A 23,120-nucleotide genomic window follows, 5' to 3' on the forward strand; every position below is an offset into this window, starting at 1 on the left:
TAATTTGACACTGTGAATGTAATATTTTAATGTAACTAGGTAGTTTTCTTTGATTGAAAAATAATGCCCTAAGTAACTGTGACATTTCCAGATACTCTGCTGCTAATAGAAAGGTTACAAAGTTGAATGAGACAGAGAATTGCCCTCAAGAAATTTACAGTAGATTGAAGAAGACAGACTAGTCAAAAATAATTAAAACTTAATAGACTAAGACCTACAATATAAGTATGAAAGTCCATAGGAGTACAAAGAAATAAAATTATTTGGGAATGACTTGCAATTTAATGAATAAAAATCATGACAAAATAGTTTATTTAGTTTTTATTTACCTCTAGTCTTGTTTCTAGATGATCAATTGCTTGATTAATAAGTAATCCTTATTGAGCACCTACTACATACCAGGCATCATTCTAAATGCTTTACATGTATAAAAATATTTAATCTCTCAATAGCCTTCTATATATGCACTACTGTTATTCCTGTTTTACAGATGAGGAAACCAAGGCAGAGATAGGCTTAAGCAATTTCTCAAGGTTAAAATACTATTAGCAGTGGAATTGACATTCAAGTCTAGCAGGCTGGCTCCAGCATCACAGTTCCTAACCATTATACCATAAGGTCTCTTAGGTCAAAAAGCAAGTTTTCTACATCCTGAATTTCCTACTTTTATTTTATATAATCTTTCGATAGAAAGGGACATGAAAATCAACTACATTGTGTATTGATAAATTAAAAAAGAAAAAAAAAAAGAAATTTGACCAAATCTTGAAAACCGAACATTCTCTAGAATACTTCTCTTTGTCATCTTAATAAAGGTAGATTTTTGTCTATGCAGTTTATACTCCCACACTTCAAGAATAAAAGATTACTTGTCTATCACATTTTACAGACCCAGTAAAATGGCATAGCCTTTGTGAATGCAGATTTGTTAATTGAGTGAAACAAAAAGAATGTTGTGTACAGAAAGTTAACAACTGGGTTCTGTATTCCCTTGCCCTTGCTCTGGCATCATAGAGCAAGTGATTTTAGTTTGCTTCATGCATAACTTTTCTAAGATTGTTCACAAAATTCATCCAATAAATTCTTTAACATCATTTAAATGAGACATATATTCTGACTTTAAAATAAAATTTTCAGTGTAATTAATCAGAAAGATTATTGTATAGAAGATAGTAACTATTTACTATTGTACTCATGGAAAATGGCCTACGTTTATTTATTTGTTCAATAAACTTTTTAATTAACATCATTTTATAAACATTTTATGATGCTGAATAAAGGAAGTAAAACAATCAAGATAAGATCTTATAGAAAATGTAAAACTCCTTTGGAGTAAAACCCACTAAAAGCAAAGTCAAAAGAAAAACAGAAAAGTAAGAAAAATTACTGGAAATACATAAGATTGATAAGAGCTAATTTTCAGAATATACAAAAAAATTGTATCAATCAATAAGAAAAAGTTACAGAATGCAATAAAAAGGGCAATGATTTGAGCAAGCAATTCATAGAAAACAAAATATAATCAGTACATATTTGAAAATGTGATATCCTCAATTTCACCCATAATGAAAAACTGAAAAATAAAAAAAGACCCCATCACCTTCCATAAGACTGGCAAAAACATTAACTTGTTTTCCACTTCCCATAGTTGGCCAGAGAGAGGGAAACAGGCACTTGATACCTTACTGGCAGAACTGTAAAATGTTACAACATCCAGAAAAAGTTAGCCTCTTGCCTTTTGCACTGTGGGAAATAAATAAATGTTGACTGAACGAAAAATATGTCTCTTCTCACAGACACCATCCTTGTATATATAATTTGGTATACTTTTGTAAGTACTAATCAAATTAACTGTTAACAATTGGATTAACTTCTGACTTTTAGAATTAGTGCTTTAGCCAGAGCCAAAGTCAGAAGCTCCAATCTTGGTGTTATAATTTGGGCAAGATCCAGTAAAGTCTTGCAGAGACCTCATTCTCTTGGATTATCAAGGAGAAAGACCCTCCCACACCAGGTGGAGGGAGCAACAGGGTAAACTGCAAAAGCTGACCTACCAATAGAACCAGTCCCTGCAGAGGTCGTAGAAGCCTGATGCCCAGTATGCCAAGCCAAATGTGATCTTGGCTCATACAGTTTGAACAGATTGGAGGGCATAATTCGATAAGAAATGACAAAGCCTAAACTAAGACAGGAGCACAAGCTATAGAAGAAGCTAAAAGAAGATGGAGTTAAGACATAGTGAGGATTCAGTCACTGCATGAACGTGGAGGTATCACACAAGCACCTAGATGACTATCAAGTTTTTGACTTGGAAAATTGGATGATGATGCTACCTTTCTCCCATGTAACAAAGAAGAGGCAGCACTGCTTGGAAGTTTGACTCTTAAGCCAGAACTCCTGAGTTTGACTCCAGGGTTTATTGCATTTTAGTTGTTTGACCCGGGTCATGTTACTTAGTTTCTCTTTGCCTCAGTTTACTTACCTCTAAAATAGGAATAGTAATACTGCCTACTTCCTAGGGTTGATAGAAGTACTAAATGAGTTAATATTTTAGTGCTTAGTATCAAAGGTCATAAAACAGTGCCTAACACATAGCAAGTGATCTATGAATGTTAGATGATTAGTATTATTATCTTAAGGATTTGAAATATTTATCTTTGTTGAAAACTCCTAGTAATGATTTTCCATGCCCAGATTTGTTCCCCACACCACAGACAATGCACACAATGGTGATAAAAGCTGCTCGTGCACTCAGAAGGAGACTGTGTCTTAGCTGGAATGTGTTCTTGCCCGGTCAGGATAACCAACAGCAGAGAGTTACGAAGTAAACACACATCTTGTGAAAACAGCTCTCTTCCTGTATGTTCCATCATCTCTCTCAGAGGCAGGAAACATCACTCCTCCCATAAATGAACTTCCCTGCTTCAAATGTTATATTTAGAATGCCCTAATGTCATATGAACAATACCAATTCCGTATTCTTCCTCATACTTTTCCCTATTCTGTATTATTTACCACCTACAGTCCTACTCAAACTCCTCCTCCTTCACAATCTATTTGATGGCAAACTGCTCTCCCTCTTTTGACCTTATAACAATTAGGACTTACATTTTTTCAGCCAGCCATTCTTACATGGGTCTGTCTTTGATTTCACACACTATATTTTCCCAACTAAATAGTTTAAGAGAAAAACTGGAGTGGGGCAGTGGGAATAACCATCTTAAACTTCTTTTCTTTGCTACCCCTGTGATTGTTTTCTACAGTATAATGCACAGCAGATGTTGCATAAATAGATCTTAATTGGTTAAAGGATAGTTGGAGCTTCGCACAATAGAAAAGAGAATGGTAAAAGCAGTAGGATAGGATGAGATCTAGTGGAAGGTCCCAGAATTAAAACACATGTACCTAGAGAACTTCAACAAGTGTTTGCCATCTGTTCATTAGAGGTTAGCTCTTATATCCACCAGCTTCCAACTTCGAGATCATTCCTTTCCCATAGACCTCACCAGCAGGTTTATAGATTTCCTCCTCATTGTCCCTCTAGTCATCATTCTCAGGAACTTCGACATCTATGCTAACCACATCCCAAACATCTGATCTCACAGTGAGTACCTTTATCTACTTAACCCTAGGTACCTTCCCTCATTCTCCACTTCATTGCCATCGTATTAGATTTTACCTTACCAACTTGTATTATTCACCCAAGGATCACTTGGTAGGTGTTCTACATCAATGATCAGAAATACGAAATCTACAGTTACCCAGATTTGCTGATATCTCTAGGAACTTACTAATCGTGTAACACTGAACAAATTGGGTAACTATTGAGAGACAATTCTCCCCAGCATTTCTGCACATTTTCTATCAGGTTTTGTTCTGCACTTATTTTGACAGATGTAAGTATTGCAAACAGCTTTGGAAGATACAGAGAATGCCTTCCTCTGGATGCAGAGTAGATTTGTTTCCCGACCAAGACAATAAAGATAATGTGACCTTCCCAGGCAAATGTTGGGCAGGTTTCCTGGCAGTACTTTATAACATTGGGGGTTTTCTAAGCTTAGGGTTCCTCAGCAGTGACTCAGACACACTACCTGAAGCATTCACCAGGGCCATTCTGTGTCACTCCAATGGAACTTGAGGAGAAAGCAAGCAAGAAGCTCAAGCCACCTGCTATATCATTAGTAATAAAGTCATTTGTCTCTGACCTGGGAGCCTTGTGTCATCTGCTAGCATCTATCAATCTGTGGCAGGCTAACTTGTTAGCTTGCAAGTAAACTGAAAATCTCAGACTCTTCATAGGGTTTGATAATAACTCTCTATGCTTCGGTTTCTCTACCTATAAAATGAAGAAAGGGTGCCTACCTCACAAAGCTAGTAAGATGATTGAGTGGAATAATGAGATAATGCATATACAGTTCTTAAAACCAGCTTGAGCCTCATAGCTGGACTCTTCAACATGCTTCAAGGAGGCAGTATTTGGTGACTATCGACTGCCTCATGACAAATAAGATGGCCTGCTCTCTAGCTCAGTTCTCACTCACAGCTCTGTACCAATGACACCAAAGATCCTTCTCTCCTTAACCAAAGTTCCTGTTTACTAGACTGTGATTCTTTACTAAACTGTTTTTTTTTCCTACATTTTGTTCCTCCCTAATTCCTTCCTTCTACACACACACACACACCACACAAAGAAATTAACAAAAGGAGAATGTTTTGCAAATGTCTTAAGACAGTCCTAAATTTCCACAATACTAACAATACAACAACAACAGAAAACTAGTTTTTTAAAACGGGGAAAGGGAAAGGCAGTAATCAGAATGAGGGGGTGGAGAGAGTTGTGTGATCTTTATCAAAAGGAGAAAAGAGTTATAAGAAACTTAGGAGTCACTCTATTATGTAGATGATCAATACTTATTATTCACCAATGTTGAATCTTAATAAAAAGTTTGCAAAAAAATTACTGGAAAGAAAACAAGGGAAATGGTGTCCATAAGCTACACAGCCAAGTGACCATTGAAACACAGTGTGGAATGATAGAAAGAAAACAAACTTCTACCATCAGCAGATCCCAGGGAATTCCAGCTCCAGCTTTTAGTAACTATAAGAATGTGGGTGAGAAACAACCTCACCAAACCTCAGTTTACTCACCTCCCAGATGGGATAAGACTATGCCACTTGGCTCAATAAATTACAGCTATGATGAGTATGACCATTGTGGGATGACTAGTAAATTACTTCTTCAGAAACTAATAAAAAGACTGAGGGACACTTATAATTATTTTCCAAAAGAATATAAAATTTTGTAATGTGGATACTACATTTGCCAAATACAGCATTATAGAGCTTAAACTCTGGCTTCATAAAAACTACAGGTGCTGAAAATTCCTCAGTGTCAGGCTCATATAACTCGGTGTCAGTTTTAGACAACCACTTATTTGATCTGATAACCTTACCTGTAACAAAAAATCAAAGAGGGCCATCTTGGACCACTCGTGGTGATGTATTTCTGTGCAACCCCATTCAGGTTTGGGGACTCGGCCATTCTGCCAGCACTTCTGTTTCAGCAACTGCTGATAAGTTCCCCAGGTGAGCTTAACAGAAGAATGTGTGTCATTACTTGCTGGTGATAAAGACGAATCCCAGAGAACGACAGGACATGGGCGGCCATCTGTGGAATCAGAAAAACAAACATGATTTCAGCATGCTTTTGACTTAGTGTGTGCCTCTGGGCAGGTCGTGCACTCTTTCACAGACTCACTCTCTCACCTGTCAAATGCAAAAGTTGATTAGACGATATTTTATGGTCCCTTTGTCTTCTGAACTTTTAATCCTTTTATACCTTGATGGTGCTTCCTGTTAGAAGTCTTATGAAGCGGGAAGTTATTGTCAGACAATGAAAAACAATTTTTTTAAACAAGATCCTTTATAGATGTGGCAGGAATAGGCTACTAACCACCAATAACAACGTCCTCCGGTTAATGTGGTTTTATTCCACATCTGAAAGCAGCCACCACAAAAAAGGAAAGGATCCAGACATTTATAATTGTCTATTCAATGTCTGAGTGGAGCTGCTCTCTATTTGTAATAACAACTGTCTGATTTTCTGAGGCCACATCATGATGTCAGGAAGAAAAAGAATTTTTAGAAGTCATAAATTTAAAAGTGAAATTGTATGGTTCACACCAATCACTATAATCTCCAAAGAAGTTAAAAAAAAAAAAAAGAGTTTTTTTCTTTTTCTTTATTTTTTTAATTGAAACATAATTGATTATACATATTTTGAGGTACAGAGTTGAGCATCAGTATTAGTGTACAGTACGTGATAATCAAATCAATATTATTAGCATGTTCATCATTATAAATCATAATTATTCTTTGTGTCCCTTACCCAATTACTCCCTAACCCCACTCCCCCTCCCCCTTTCTCACCTTAATTACCACATGTCCTCACTCACAAGTAGGAGCAAAGAAAGAAAGAGAGAGAGAAAGAGAGAGAGACCACAATAAACATTGACCTTCAGGAGAGAACAGATCTTTTCTGATAGAAACTGTGCAAGCAAAACAGTGCTCTTTCTTGATAATGGATCATTTATTTACACAAAACCTGACAAAGTGTATTTAATCAAATTTCATTTCTTCAACTGTATGTGCTTAGATGATGTTTTAAAAAAATCTGTCATTCAAATGTTTTTGGCCTCACTTTTGACAGTTTATGAATGCAATTTCTTTCATTGCTAGACAGAACAAAGAATGATAAGCTCCAGTGAAGGCATCAAAAACAAAGACCATCACCAGGCCACATTAAACAACGCTTCAAGCTTCAAACCAAATAACATCACTCCCAAGCCCCTATTTCTGCCAAATACTCATAAAATCACAGAGAGATGATGCTAAGCAGCTTTGCTTATATCTCAAAAATCAGAAGATGCTCTTGAAAAAAAAACTAAATTACAAAGATTTGAAAAAGCCCCCTTAACTCATTCTTAACAAGTCTGAACAACAGAGGCCTCTGAAATTATGACTGCAATGTTCAGACATGTCACAGGCATTTCAAAAAAACCCTTTTAAATAGCCTCAGACATTCTCAATCTATAACTTTATTTGTTGTTTCTTAGAAACTTTTATTTTGCCATCTTGCTTGCTTGCCTTCTTGCAGAGTTCTTATCTCCAGTCTTTAATACAGGAAACAATTAGAGAAGATGTTCTCTAACCACTCTTGGATTTGGTGTTACGCTAACCTCAGTAATTTTAATAGCATTCACTTAATCATTCTAATCACCTGCATTCAAGTTCTGCGCAAAAGAAAAATTTTTCTTCTTTAATATTGCAATTTAGCCAAGGTATGTAGAAAATCCTTTTGATTGTGAAAAACAGACCACAGTCCTTGACACACAAGAGAAAAACAGAGAAAGAAACACGACCTATAACTACAAAATTTTATTTGTAACATTATATCTCTCCTCTTTCTTTCTTCTTACTTTACTAAATGATTTGGGGCCTATAGGGCCTAATTATCTTCTTAGATATAGATAATTTTAAATATGTGTACCCCAAATACTACGCCAATTTTTAAAAAAAAGAAAGAAATTCTAGTAAAAGCAGTCCATCATGTGGTAGAAGACAGATCTGGATCAGTGTAAGCAAATATCAACAGAAATCACCAATAGCTTTCAAAGCTATACTTGTATACTTCAGACTTTTAGAGATAAACACCAAGAAGCTCTACCTATCTGTGTCTTTGAACCAAAGTTACACACCAATAGCACTTCACATTCCTGAAAAATGTTTCTAGAAAACATTCAAAGGGATCTGAAACCTAATACAGAACATAAATAACACAAATCAATACGTAGGACAGATAAGACAGTGCAGTTTCCCCAGCAATCATACAAGGCCATCAGAGGAACAAGTAAATGAGCTACATAACAAATGAAACCTTCTGGACTGTTTTTTTTTTCTTTCTTTCCTTTAGAAACATTTGTTTCTTATTGTAAACGTAATTAAAAGTAAATCCACTCATTTTAGGAAATGTGGAAAAACACAAAAATGTATAGCTAAGAAGACAAAAATCATCTATAATCTTATATCCCAGTAGTTGGTTCTATTATTTGCATATTTACCTCCAGTATTTTCCTATCCCTTTCTTTCTCACCTGAATATGTAAATTGCTTTTAGATAGTATAGTTAAAGCTCAGACGCAACAGACCTTTTGAATTCTGGTCATGTTACTTCTTGTCTTTGTAACATTAGACAAGCTATGTAACCTTTCTAAACCTTGCTTTCCTCTTCTTTAAAATGGGGTGATAATGTACCTTTCCAAACTGATTTACGATTAAATTAGATAGTGCATTTAAAATTCACAACCAGATGCCTAATATATTGCATGCCTCAGAAAGGTTTTGCTATGGCTATTGTTATATTCATACTTATCCAGTCACATAATTCTTCAGTCTTCAACTGACCTTTATTGTTTATTGAGCATCTACTATGTGCCAAGCATTATTCTAGAACTTAAAGCTAAATAAATAAATAAATGTCTTTTTTTTTTTTTGCTTTCATGGAATTTACATTTTTGCCAGAGGAAAGAAGCAAAAATTATTTAAAGAAACAATTATTTGGAATCATCTTGTATATACAGTTTGTCCTAATTGTTTTACTAAATATTATATCATAAATATTTCTCTTATAATTAAATATTTTTCAATAGCACCACTTTCTTTGTGATGCAATAATTTAGTCTAGTGGACAGCAAATTTTGTAAATGGCCGATAGTAAATATTTTAGGCTTTGAGGACCATATGGTCTCCATGACAGCTATCCAACCATGCAATTGCTCAACTCTGTCGTAGCACAAAAGCAGTCCTAGACAATATATAAACAAACGGTTGTGACTATTAAAATAAAATTTTAATATGGACACCAAAATTTGAATTTCATAAGATTTTCAAGTGTCGTAGTAATATTACTCTCTTAATTTTTTTCAATCACTTAAATTTGTAGAAACCATTTTTAGTTCAAAAAATAAAAACAGGCAGTGGGTCATTTTAGGTCCACAGGCTGCAGGTATGTTACCCCCTAGTCTAGCCTATGAATATACTGTACTTAATTTACAATTTCTCTACTTTAGATCATCGAAGTTTTTGAATGATACTTTTTCCAAACTAGTAATTAAAAAGTTATTATCAAATTGCCAAAGGGAGTGTTCAGCTGATAGGAATAGATAATTTTCAATCAATAGCCTGTGTTTTTCTCCATATCTAGCTATGTTCCCTCAGCAAAACATTTTAAATGCTGACTATCACATAAAAACTTTAGTGCACTTCAGGAAAGTGGATTTCTAGAAACTAAGGAGAAAGCAGGGTGAGCAGTAATACCCACACTGAGTTGTGGATGGTTGTGGTTCTCTTCCACCTATGGGTCTTCTTGCTACGTGTGATTGCATGTGGCCCTTGCAGGTAATAATAGTAATCAGAATGGCTCCAGATCTCAGAGCAATAAGTACTCCTGTAGGAGAATTCCACTTTTTATAAAAAACAACTTTTAAAAAATTTAAATGAACCTTGATAGATCTGAAGGGTTGATAGAAAAAAATAGCCTCTGAAAACAGGAAACTGGTTAAAGCAGGTTTGTCAAAATGATGCAGTACTATACTCTCTAGAGAAATCTTAACAGTGAAGAGATAAAATTCCAACTGTCAGAGTGTTGAGAAAGCAGGTTTTAAAAGATATGTGGGTGTTCATGTGAATTAAAGGCTATATAGCTGTCTTAAAACATGAGAATTGCTAGTAAAGCTTTTTTTTCTGAAATCTGAATATTTCCCCCGAATTTTAATGTTCTGCAACTCATTTTTTATTCCAAACCACAAAGAAGACATTCTTCTGAGAAGATGAACATGAAAAATTCACTAGGAATGAATGCAATACACAATCTCCTTCGTCTAGATTTATTAAATGCCCTTTACTTCAAATATTGGTCAACTAGTTTTGTTGAACTATAGGTGAATCCTAAGCATGTTGGGTGAAGTTGTGAATGTCTGTCAGCATTTCTCACTAAGCAAAAATAAGTAAAAATGTCCTGAGCTGTGAAATAAACAAAAGTCCTTTCTACTGCATGGACCAAGTTCCAAGTCTCCTTGTGAATAAGACAAAAAGGAAGTGACAATCCAACTTAGAGCCCTTCACTAAAAACAACTCTACAGAACACATTAAAGAAACAAAGGCCAGTCAAAACTTGAGAGGCATCTTTGTTATAGGAAACAAATCCTGTTGGGCTCCATCATAGCTGTCAACAGTGCGTTGAAGGACAACCTTCACACTGCAGATCTCCAATTGCAAAAGGCAATTGTTGATGTTGATGCAACTCCAATATCACTGTAGCAAGTGTCTAGTTGTTAATGATCCCTTAAGTACTATCAGCTCTATTTTTCTATAGTGCTTATAACAGTACGATTTTGGCAATTCAAAATATTAGACTGAAGTGAAAAAGCAGATAGGATCTCTTGGCTTGAAGTTAGTGAATGTGAGCAAATGAGTGAGTGTGAGGGCAGAAAAGAAATGCAGGATTCTGTGACAGCCTTGAGAGTGGAGGCAACTTGAAGAAATAGATGGAATTTTACTTCTGCTCAGGGTTTTAGACATCATTAACTCATTTATTCATTAAATTCATTATTATTTACAAGCACCCTTTACTATTTGGACCTATTTGGTTTCCAAGTTTCAGAGAGGAAGAATTCAGAGCAAAGTGAACTGAAGACGAAGGCCTTATAACATCACAGTCCCAGACAAGATCTGGGCTTAGAGAGCTTAGAGGTTAGTAGAAACACATGAGCGCACACTCGTATGTTTGTCAGTTGAATGAGTGTTTTAAAGGGGACAGGTGAAGAACTAAAATAAAGACTAAGCTCTCGGCATAAAACCAAGAGATCAAGAAATTCTGTGCCCCAGGAATGCGATGAAATGCCACAGTTCACAAGAAGAATCTCTGCTGACAGAGAGCTGAGAGTGGGGTAGGGTAGGGCAGAAAAAAGAATAACAAGTTGTTGATTCATTCCTGACCCCAATTCTGGTCTCTACAGGACTTGAACCAAGTGCTTCAGCCACTCTGACTGAGGCACAGAGTTTTCTAAGATGTGAAAACAGTACCTTCCATATCTATTTGGTAAAGTTGTTTGAGAATCCAGTGAAATACTGCAAATACAGAACTGTAAAATATTAAAAAGAAACAAACCTGCATAAGGTTTTTACAATTTGGAAGAAGGGGGGTGGAGACGCAGGATTTTGTAGATTCTGTAGATGCTATATGTATAGATTCCATATGGCCAACCAAGTCCTGGATATAGGAACTTGCCTTGGTAATAGATTTCTAAGCAAATTAAAACCACAGTGAGATATCACTTCATGCCTGTTAGAAGGCTGTTATCAAAAAGACAAAAGATAAGAAGTGTTGGTGAGGATGTGGAGAAAAGAGAACCCTTGTGCACTGGAAAACAGTATAGAAGATCCTCAGAAAACTAGAAATAGAATAGACAATCCAGCAATCCCACTTCTCGGTATATATCCAAAGGAATTGAAATCAGTATACTGAAAAGGTATCTGCACTCCCATTTCATTGCAGCTGTATTCACAATAGCTAAGATATGGAAGGAACCTAAGTGTCCATCATCAGATGAACAGATAAAAATATGTTGTATGCATAATAGAATGCTATTAAACCTTTAAAAGGAGGGAAATCCTGTCATATGCAACAACATGGATGAACCTGAAGGACACTGTGTTAAGTGAAATAAGCCAACCACAGAAAGACAAATACCACATGATCTCACTTACACGTGGAATTTTAAAAAGTTGAACTCATAGAAGTAGACAGGAGAGTGAAGGTTACCAGGGGCTGGGGAAAGGGGTGGATGGGGAAACAGGAGACGTTAATCAAAGGGCACTAAGTTTCAGTTAGACAGGAGAAATAAGCTTTAGTGATCACTTGCACAGAATGGTGACTAAAGTAATAATGCATTGTATATTTCAAAATTGCCAAAAAAGTAGATTTCAAATGTTTTCACTACAAAAAAATAAGTATGTGAGGTGATAAATTTGTTAATTAGCCTGATTTAATCATTCCCCATTGTAAACATATATCAAAACATTACATTGTATACCATAAACACATTCACCTATCATTGGTCATTTAAAAACAAAATTAAATAACAAGAAAATTGATTTATGGGTGATTTAGAATACATTTCTTCAAACAAAAAAAAAAGTGCATTTATTTAATTATAAAGCCATGTTTCACTTCATAGCTTGTTTTCTTTAGGTGATCCTGAACTAAAATCATCTCCATATTTCCTCAAGACTTAGCTAAGCGTGAAGCTGAGGAGGCAGGAAAGAAGGATGTCTTGTGACTTTCTCCATCACAAACTACTTCGACAATCTAAATCATCAGTTCTATTTTAAAAACAGTGTCCTTCTTTGTTCTGAACCTTTGACTAATGGGCAGGAACTTCTGCTTTCTAAGTCTTCCGCTATATAAACGGAAACTCCCAGACACTTCCTGTGTCAATGTTCCATTTAAAAAAACAAGAATCAAATTTTGACTTCAGAGGGTGGGCACTACACCAGGCTCCACAAACACACACGTTTTGCAGACAAAGTCTCAGTCACATCAAGGGTGACCCAGTCCTGGGCAATTTAATGTTTATTAATACAGTTAAGGGAGCCATGAATTCCTGACCAGAGTGACTTTCTTATGGTGCAAAGCCCTGCATCACTCCCCTTCTTCAAACCCTTCAGTGATTCCTCATCATCTGCAAGATAAAGTTCTTGCTCCTTGCATGACATAAAACACACTCACTCTCCACTTGCCACAGCTTTATCTCACTTCATCCCCCCAAACCCTAGCTCCCATTTTTAAGAACTATTTGCAGTCTCCTCCGCACACTCTACTTTCACAAGTTTTTCATACATCTATTCTTTCTCTACCCTTTCTACACCCACCACATCTCTCACTCCATCCACAGTGACTTTTAAGAACTAGCTCTGGCATCACCTCTCCTAAAAGTCTTTATAATTTCCCCCACTCACCCCCCGCCCCCACCACATACACATTCTAAGCTAAATTCTCCCTCTCTGTGGCTTCAGAGTCTCCTAAAAATATCACCATTGGGGTTTTCATCCTACCCTTTATATATGGTGGGTTTGCTTAGCTGTCTTCTGCCTTCCAAGCTAAGAGCTCTGTGAGCACAGTGACTACTACTTAGTCATCTTTGGATCTCCAGTGACTACTACTTAGTCATCTTTGGATCTCCAACTCCTGATGCAGTGTCCTAAAGCAAGCACTCAAAAATTTTGATGAATGAATGAATGAAGTTTTCAGAATCCTTCAATGATCATGTATAGCCCTTAAGTTCTAAGAAATGGCCAATGGGTCCATAATAAAAATTTGATTGATGTGACATACTAGTAAGCTGTGATTTCACTGTCCTCACTCTAAATGAATTGACAAGGACTGGAGGGAAACTTAAGAAATACAGCCTGGGATGTGCAGAGGTTCCATGTCCTCATCCTGTCCAGCTTATGGTCAACTATTCACTCCCATATCCCCTTCATTCTGTGAGACATTGGAATGATGAAAACAGGGGTGATGGAAACACCACTGTGTCTCTCCCCTTCTCCTGACAGATCACTGTCAGTTAGGCATCACAGCTACATTCAGGAATCAGACTACCAGGCAATGTGGAAAGGGGATTGCAATCTGATGTATGATTAACTGGGAAAGCCACAGGTTGCTGCTGTTGGAAGCAGTAAGGCACAGCAACAAAGAACAAGGCTACAGAGTCCTACCGACCTGTGTCTATCCCAGTATCCCAGCCCTATTTGCACTACCTGCAGACAGACCCTTAGGGGACATACGTTATTGTCTGAGCCTCAGTTTCCACTCAGGAAATCTGTACAAGAATATCTTACATATGGGGCTGTTGTGAAATTTAATGAGATAATGGTTGTAAGGTGCTTAGCACTCTGGAAAGGAGAGGTATTGTTATCTGCTGTAAACTCCAAAGAATTTCTTTAAATAAAAAATGTAGGTGCCCATTTATTTAGTTCAAGTAAGCATTAATCTAGATAAACTAAGAAAATCTGAAGAAACATCACAAAAAGCTAAATCAGCTTAGAATTTGAGTGAAAATAAAAGGTAACATTTAAGAATGCTACTGTGTGTTAGGCATTATTATAAATATGTTATAGATTTATCAACTCTCTTAATTCTCATGACAACTCTAAGGTAAGTACTATTAGCATCATCATTATTTTTATTAGCATCATCCTTATTACATTAATGAAAAAACAAGGTACAAAGAAATTAAATAACTTATCCTACTTAGCAAGTGGCAAGTAGCTAGCAAGTGGCAGAACCAGGATTCAAACTCAGGAGTCTACATGGCCAGTCCACACCATTAACCACAAAGCTATATGAATTAGAGACTGCACTGCTTTCCCCCAGTTCCTAAGACAGTGCCTCACACATAAAAGTTAATGCCGTTGAATTGAATTAATTACACTGAATTAGACCGAAATTGTAATATTTGCCCATTAACTGAGGTAGGAAGTACTGTCTAGTCCTACTGCACCTGTGTGGTCCTTAGACCAACCCAGAGATAGCAACAGGTTCAGTCCCAATTGAGAGGTCATGGCCTTGAGTTCAGGCAGATGCTGAGTGAATCTTGAAATCAGTGACAGTAAGATTCCCTCCAGGCCACCAAACTCGCACATGGCCCAGTAGTGTCAGCTCCATGAGGGCAGGGATTCTTGACTGTTTTTTCACTGATGTAGCCCCAGTGACTGGATGACAGTGGCTGGCACATAGCAGGTGCTCAATAAATATTTGTTAAAGAAAGAAAAGATCAAGGTGATCCTACAGAAGGGAACAGATTGCACAAAGTTAAGGCACATGCATCTTTTATACTGTGAGTACTGTAGCAACCATTCATTGCCCCTTCTATCCCGGCCATGTGTGAGACCAAGGGACAAATTCCAGAAGCACAGCAAAGAAGGTTGCCCGGTTCCACCGGCTTGCCTATGAAGGTATGTAATGGGCAAACAAGAGGACACTGGAGCAGAGCACTGCTTAGAGCAGATGCTCAGTAAACTTTTGTTCTTTTGTGAATGAATGTATTAAGCTGACCAGCTCAATACAATTGCTAAAGAAATAGCCTTAGAGCTTTTCTAATAAAGAACACAGTATGCTTTCAACCCAAATTTTAAAAAAATAAAACATTATACACTCCCAAGCAAATATTTTAAGACTGTCTGCAGATACATCAAAGATGTCTAAGATTTGGAAGCCAGTATGTTTACGAGTTGTGAAGCCATCTGGGTTATTCTCAAAACTCCCTAAGAAACAACTCTGTCCTCATCTGAGAGCCTGAAATCATATAAAATGTAAAGCTGCCATCCCTCTACCTTGGCAACTGCACCATCACCCAGAACTCACAGTGCTGCTCGCACAGACTTAGAAAGTGAAAAACACACAAGATATTTCTCTTACTTTATAATAAGAAGAGGCAATGCAAGCTGAAAAACTGTGAGCAACTTGGAATCTACAATGAATTTAAATGGAAGTTTGTAGGGTGCCTGCAGTTTGTCATCTAAGCAGCCTTGACATACAGAATTCCTGGAACTAGGCTACCTTAATTCAGTATGACAGCTCTGTGGCAATAGAGCAGCATCCTAAAAATAAAGCATACATAATGCATCTTTCATGCTGGGCATGAAAAATAGTACAATGCTTAAATGCTACCAGAATGGTGTCCCTTGAGATTCATTCACATTACTGTGTGAGCGAGAAAGGCTTTGGCAAAGCTGCTAAATCAAAGATCACAGAAGGGTGCTGGGTTTTCTTTCCTTATGCTCTGGACTTTTACAAAAACATAGTCTGCTGTCTTAACCTAGATAAATGCTTTAAGATAATTTGGTTTTAAAACATATCTAAGTGTATCAGCACCACACAGTATCTGATGAATTTTATAATAATTTGATACTCTGGCAAGGATAGTTGTACAGAAAGCAAGCTAATATTCAGTCACATTAACATGCATATAATTGTTTATGGTAAACAAGATAATCTGGTAAGTACTGGAACTTTGGCTTGCATAAAAAGAACTTGTAGCAGTGTTCAGAGTAGTATATCAATACTTCCCTTGAGTAAAAATAGTATCAACATTATATTGTTGAACAGAAAACAGAAATTAAATAGAAGTGCTGGCATAGTGGTAAAATCAGAAACCACCATGCATTATTTGCACATTTCTGTCACTATCCCATAATTGTACCAACTTATATTTGAGAGGTGATATGGGTTAACAGAAACAACATGAGGAAGCTTTAATGTCAGACAGAATTGGGTACAAATGCTAGTTCCACTGCTCACGATCCAGGTGACTTACGGCAAATTTCATAACCTCCCTGAACCTCAGGATTCCTCTAGTAACAATAGTAGCTGCCATATACAACTGTTAAGTGGTGTGATAGACAAAAGATTATAAATACAGTATAGGCACTGTGTGATGCATAACTTTTAGATTCTTTATAGATCCACAATTGTAAAAGATTTCATTATTGCAAAAATAAAATTTTTAAAAAGGCCGCTTGATGTCAGATTTCAATTTATTTTTGCACCTCCTGCCCAGACACTTAGGATGAGAATCTGCTCCAGTGATAACTGCTGGATTGTAGATTGTGGTACACTGCTGGCATTCCCCACCTAATTACAGCCTTGCCCTTCACAAGTATACTCTGCTCATTTTTTAGGATATCTTTGGAGTAACATCTTTCAGAAAAATGGTCTAGTATATAGTATAATACCAGTAAGTACAATAATTACACATTTATCCTTTTGTATTCAAGGAGAATTATCTAGAACTCATCAAACTATGTGACCAAGAACTTGTCCGGACTAACTTGACCTAGCAGGTCTGTGCTGATTAGATCACCCACACCACTTTTACTAACTTAAAAAACCCCAAAGATGAGCTTTATAATTGGGATTCTTTATCTTTGGACAAAATAAACAGCTTCATCTGAGAGGCTGCGGGTGGGCAGATTCTCCGAATCACAGCATTTGACTCTCTTTTACATCTCCCTTTGCATTTCATATATCCTTTTTACATCCAGGCAATTTATATTACCTTCAGCAAGGTCATAATTACTCTAGGCCTCAATTTCCTTATCTGTTAAATGTCTATCATAGAGTCCCCAGGCTCTGTGTCACTAGGGTACACCTTGGAAAAATTTTATGAGGATTTAATTAGATAATGATAGCACAGTACTAAGAATGGTGCCTCGTGTATAGTCACATTTAATAATTCTTAGCTATGGTTAAGGTTGTTGTCTCCTTGAGAAAAAAGAGGTTGCCATAGCCTGTATCTACGCATCTGTGTGTAAGTCTTATGTTTCACTATATTAAATACCTAGAGAGACTAGTAGGCTATAGTGATGGAGAAAGAAAATACACCTTAGGGCCCCTTAAAATATTTGTTGAGGGAAGCAAATTGATGAAAAGAGAAAAGACATGGAAGCTAGAAGACAGGAGCTTGAATTCTTGCTGGACAGCTAACTCAGTGTATTACCTTTCTTTCATCTCTAAGTTGAGGTTTAAAAAAAATGTCAACTGTATAGGATTCTTGAAAACATTAACTGAAATAACCTAAATATCTACATTCAACTCACAAAACAAACTAGCTACATTCTTGGTACAGACATGAATTTTTTTTAATAAACATTAATCTGAAGTCAGAGAACAGAAACATTTAGGGCAGATTACTTATAAGATTTGCTAGCTATCCACTCTCTTAAATATTAAAAGATCTACTCCTAGACCAAGTCAGATCATCAGAGAAACATATAACTAAATAAATTAAATCCTATTATTACTCCTGAAAAAAATATATTATCAAATTACACTAGATTGTGATGCCAAAAGGCCATATTAATGGTCCTCACAAAAATAATCCTCATAAACATTATTTGCATTATAAGGAGGCTGCCAAGGACATTTTTCATCTCCTTCACAATGAACTCTTTAGGAGATCCTCCAGGAGAAATCTCTGCCTGGATTCAGGACTAAAAATGGTAGCCCTTGTTCTGAGTATTGGAAGCTGGAGGCAAATATAGATTTACTGTTTAGAGTCAGCAGAACAAGCTAAGAATGCATTTATTCAAAATATTTATTGAGCACCTACTATGTGCCAGACTCTTTCACTAGGATCCAAAAGTGCAATGAAAAGAAGACAGTATGTATCTCTCCCTTCACAGATCTGGAGACTAGTGGGAAGGAACAGATGATTAAACAAGCAACTGTAATACAAATACGTATTATATAATATGATGATATAAAGTGAGCCTGAAATAGGTGCTGGGTAACTAGATAAAATATATCCCCTTCTTGGGTTGGCAGAGAAGCTCAAACACAGCTGAGCTTGGAAGAAGAGAACAGGTGGACCCTAGTAGGAAAATACACATTTCTGCAGAGATCAGGGAAAGACAGAGGTCAGGAAACGACTAGTCATAGGTAAATGGAGAGAGATACCAAGAACTGTCTATACCGTGTCTATAAGACTGTCTATACCATGACCAGAACTGGTCTATTTATGTACTTTAAATCACTATAACAATCTACATGCATAGAATTGCATTGTACAGAGTGTTCATAACTATATGTAATTCACTTCATAGGCTCCTAAGACTTCATGATTCTAAATAACCATACAGGAGAAGGTAGCAAAGAAAGAATAAAGTATTGTTTGAGCTATAATCTTAGGTATTTAACTCATCAAATTAAGTCATATCCATATGATCTTCCTGAGTTTTTTCAATTACCACTTACATATGAATAGATGAACACCCAGGCTATATTGGGATTATAAACCCCTCTTTCAAGTTGAATCTTTATTCTCAAAGATGCTGGAAATTCAAAGCACAGAATTAAATATCCAAGTGGAATCCTGGTCACAAAAAGCTTAATTAAGAATCAGGAGATCTGGGTTTTAAGCATAGCCCCGTCACATAAAGAAACTATTTACGAGGCTTTGAGGTTATGTGAGTAACTCAGTGACCCTGGTACCTAGTATGCTTTGTGTAGTAGTAACAACGCCAATATTTATTGAAGGTTTACCCTGTTCCAAGTACTGATTCTAAGTGTTTTCCATGTATAACTAACAAACTCATAAGGTAGGCAGTACTCTCATTTTACAGCTGAGGAAAAAGAGGCATAGAGAGATACTGTAACATTTTCTGGTCAAGTGGCTGGTAAGTTCAAACCCAGGCAGTCCAGCTCCAGAGCCTGGGCTATTAACCACACTTTATTCCCGCAATTCCATTCAATAGCATCCTAAGGAAGTTCAAAGGACCTATCAGGGTACCCTGCCTCAAGATATATCCAAGAGTTCACTTTCTTTATGGTGTGGAAATGAATAGCAATATAGCATAACAAAGGTGATCCTGTGCCCGGCTTTGCCCAGGGCAGCCTGTGTGTATGCATGGTGTTCCAATGCCCACCTGTACCAACTTTCACTCCAGAGGGTTCCAGTTTGGATAATAAGTTATATATTCACCTAAGTCCAGTGGTTAAGACATTATGTTCTGAAGTTTGCCAGGCCTTTGTTCAAAACCCAACTTAGCCATTTACTAGCTGTGGAGTTAAGACCAATTACTTTGCCTGAATAAGACTCAATTTTCTCATCTACTAAATGGAAATAATAATTGTACATACTTACCTCAAAGCACTGTTGTGAGAACCATGGGTCAATGTGTCTATGAACTACATGAATTAATTAGTATAGTGCTTAGCAAATAATGAACACTCAAAAATTAGTTTTTACTAATATTAAATGAGAGGCTTTCTCACATTGGCATAATCATGATGGACTACTTTGTGAACTTGAGACATCAAAACATACCTGTGAACCTTGAGCACTTAGACATTAACCAGTATAAGTAAGTGGTGCCAAATCTTTCTAGGCAAATCACTGGCACTTCACGGAGTATTCATTCTAAGACTATATAGTGCTAAAGCCATTGGAAATGCAGTTTGGTTCTGGGCCAATCCCAATTTTTTTTCAATTTATTTTTTAAATTATTTTAAAACTATATTTATCATTACACAATGTAATCATTTTGTGTGGCCCTTTACTAATTTTTTGCTACCCCCTCCCTGCCCCCAGATTTTAATCCATTCCATTCCAGTCTACCTGGGAATCTAACTGAAATGCTAAATCTTATGGTAACAGGTAGAAAGGGAGTAATCTTTTGAGTTTATAAAATCATTTTGGGGTCCTTTTTAGCCTCTTGGGCAAGCCTGGATTCAAAGTTGTAACTTCTGGGATCATTCTGCATGCAAATACAAGCCACTGATTCACTGTACTTTGTATTCAAATCCTGGAATAGGCTTGATACTCACAGAATATCCTTTATATGGCACTGGCATGACCACAGACCAACCCTTTCAGCTGCAACTGCAGTAACTGGCTATATACCCTAGAATCTACCAAAACTTTTGTCACCCAGGAAGAGAGAATCTTGGAAATCGGGCCCAATATTCATGGGCTTGAAGAAACCCTACTTATTCCCATAGTAACCAATCTGATAGTATGCCTGACTTTCAACAAGTTCTTTGCCTCCACCCTAGTTTCCTCTCCTCATCATGCAAATTTCTGTTGGCTTTGATTAGATTTAATAAGCCACTGGGAAGTGCAGCAAGGGAAATGGAGAGCAAATATTACACAGTTTGGGCTTACTCTTGCATGTCCTGTACAGCATTTCCCTGGAACTCTCATATCCTCCCAGGCTGGGAAAATAAAGAAAGCCAAGTGTATGGAAAGACGCTGCTGCTGCTGCTGCTGCTGCTGTTGCTGCTGTTGCTGCTGTCCAAATGTGAAATGTGGGTGGAGAAAAATCATTTAGAAAAAGAGAGAGAGGGAAAAGAGAAAATGAACCTGAATCCCGAACAGCTGCAAATAATGAAGCACGTGAATCTGTTACCTTGGATGAACTCTGATTTCCTGCTCACAGACGGCAGGGTCCTGTTGAGTCCCAGAATCCTGTCCAGGTGGAAGGCAAACACCTCACTCATGTCCAAGGGCTGCTTGAGCAGCCCACAGGGACTAGGGCCACAGCGGGGCACAGAGCCAGTGGCGCTCCCCTCCAGCACCAACAAGCGGGCACCGCTCTTGGAAGGCACTGGCTGGAGGCCTGCCACCGCCGCGTCAGCCAACAGGCGCATTCTGCGGATGTCATCTTTGCTCAGCCAGGAGGGGGCGCTCTCGCTGTAGATCCTGATGTTGCTCTCCCTGGCCTTGGGCAGCTGGATGTCTGAGCCCGCAGCTCTCACTGCCCGACCCCTCACCAACCTCCACGGCTGCCCTCCAACCTTGGCCGGGTTTCCTCCTTGAGTGTACCCAGGCGCTGCAGCATCAGCTGCCCTTGAATCTTCCTGCGGCTGAAGGGATGGTCCAGCCAGGGCCTCCGGTCCCGGGGCCGCAGATACCACAGCATACTTCTTCCTGCGCTTCGGTTTCACCGTGCCACGGATGTTGGCAGGCTTGCTGCGCTTGGAGCGTAGGGTAATGTACACCACATTGGGCTGCAGGGTGGTCTCATTACCCTGGGACTCAGGAGGAGCCAGGGTACCATCCAGGGGTATCTCAGGGAAGGACGCCTCTGCAGGGTGGCGGCTGTGGTGTGGCCCCTTTTCGGCTGCCTGTCCTTGCTGGATTGAGGCCCTCCCCACCTGGCTCACCAGAAAGCCCAGGTAGATGGCGCAGGCAGTACCCAGCAGGAGGTTCCTCCGGGTCCTCGGACGCCGGCTGCTCCAGAGTTTACACACCCGCGGGACACACAGGGAACAGAAGAACCAGTTTATAAGTTGCCCTGGCTTGTCTGGACAGGTCATTTCTCTGCCACATCCACATGTTGAACAGAGTTTAAAGTTTGCAGTTGGCTTCTGCTGACACGATGCATGATTTCCTGAATTCAGCTGTCACGTCCACCTCGGTGTCTAAGTGGTCTCCAGTGGTACAGGTGGAAGGAAAGGGTTGGTGACGGAGTTGGGAATGATTCTGACACTCGCCACAACAAACCTTTTAAACTGCTATCAGCTTCCCCAAGGAGAAATGTGGTTTGTTTCTGGGAATGAATGGAAACAGAGTTAACTGAGTCACAGTCTCAAACCATTTAAGTTCCTCTACAAGAGTAAAGAAAAAAATAACCCTTTCCTTTCATAAATATCAACACTGAATGTTAGAAAAAAGATCAAGTTTAAAAAATGGAAATGAGATAGATGTATAGACTTGATATTCAGTTTAAAGTAGTGAAAACAAGCCACAAAAATCCAAGAATATTTTGTAACTTGTAGCTAGAGTCATCTAATTTGATTCTGAAGCAAAAATATCAACATTTAACAAACCTGGGCTTTTCCTTTTTGAAATTCAGAAATAACTTAAAACAAGTAATAGGAGTTTTTAAAAACTCTGTATCTATCCCATTTTATTTCAAAAAAGTCCTGGGCAGAAGCACCAAGCATTAACATTCAAATTCAGAAACATATTCTCTTAACCTAATGGTACAAAATTTTCTTCACAATACATTCCACTATCTCACATTAAGTGTTAGTAAAATAAAAAGCCATAAATGTCCATATATTATGGAAACACTTACATTTATTCAGTCATGCACACACCACACACAAAACACAAATTCGACTGCTTTTTATTCTTTTTCTTTCCACCAAAGTCAGCTGAAAGAAAATAAAAGAATCTCTAGTTCTATTTTTTTACATTATTAAAAAGAAACTAGTAAGCAACCTTACTTACACAGCTGGCCCCACGCTTGGCTCCAGGAAGAATGTAATCCCTGACTCTAATGCAAAGAACTTTTAAAGGCTGAGGCATGTAAGTAGAACATATTTCATGGTCAAGAGTGTTCTACATTTCAAACATTTCAGCTCAGCTTTAAAAGCTCCCTTGAAAACTACTGATTGCAAAGTAGCACGGTTACTTTTAAACTGGCTACCCCACAGTCTTAAGATATATAACTATTTTTTCTAATCATTGAAAAAATAAACTTTAATTTTAAATT

General features: G+C 37.6%; 1 protein-coding gene across 1 annotated transcript in view; it reads right to left on the minus strand.

The window, feature by feature from the left end:
- Nucleotides 1–21,936, minus strand: part of GASK1B (golgi associated kinase 1B) — a 43,358-nt gene extending 21,422 nt beyond the window's left edge. Inside the window, exons 1-2 of the mRNA XM_063107293.1 lie at nucleotides 21,027–21,936; nucleotides 5,454–5,668 (exon numbers count right to left, since the gene is read on the minus strand). Of these exons, the coding sequence (XP_062963363.1) occupies nucleotides 5,454–5,668; nucleotides 21,027–21,936 (1,125 nt within the window). The remainder of the gene's footprint in view (nucleotides 1–5,453; nucleotides 5,669–21,026) is intronic.
- Nucleotides 21,937–23,120: the final 1,184 nt, after the last annotated feature.

The sequence above is a fragment of the Cynocephalus volans genome, chromosome 9 (genome assembly GCF_027409185.1).
Source record: "Cynocephalus volans isolate mCynVol1 chromosome 9, mCynVol1.pri, whole genome shotgun sequence".
Classification (NCBI taxonomy): Eukaryota; Metazoa; Chordata; class Mammalia; order Dermoptera; family Cynocephalidae; genus Cynocephalus; species Cynocephalus volans.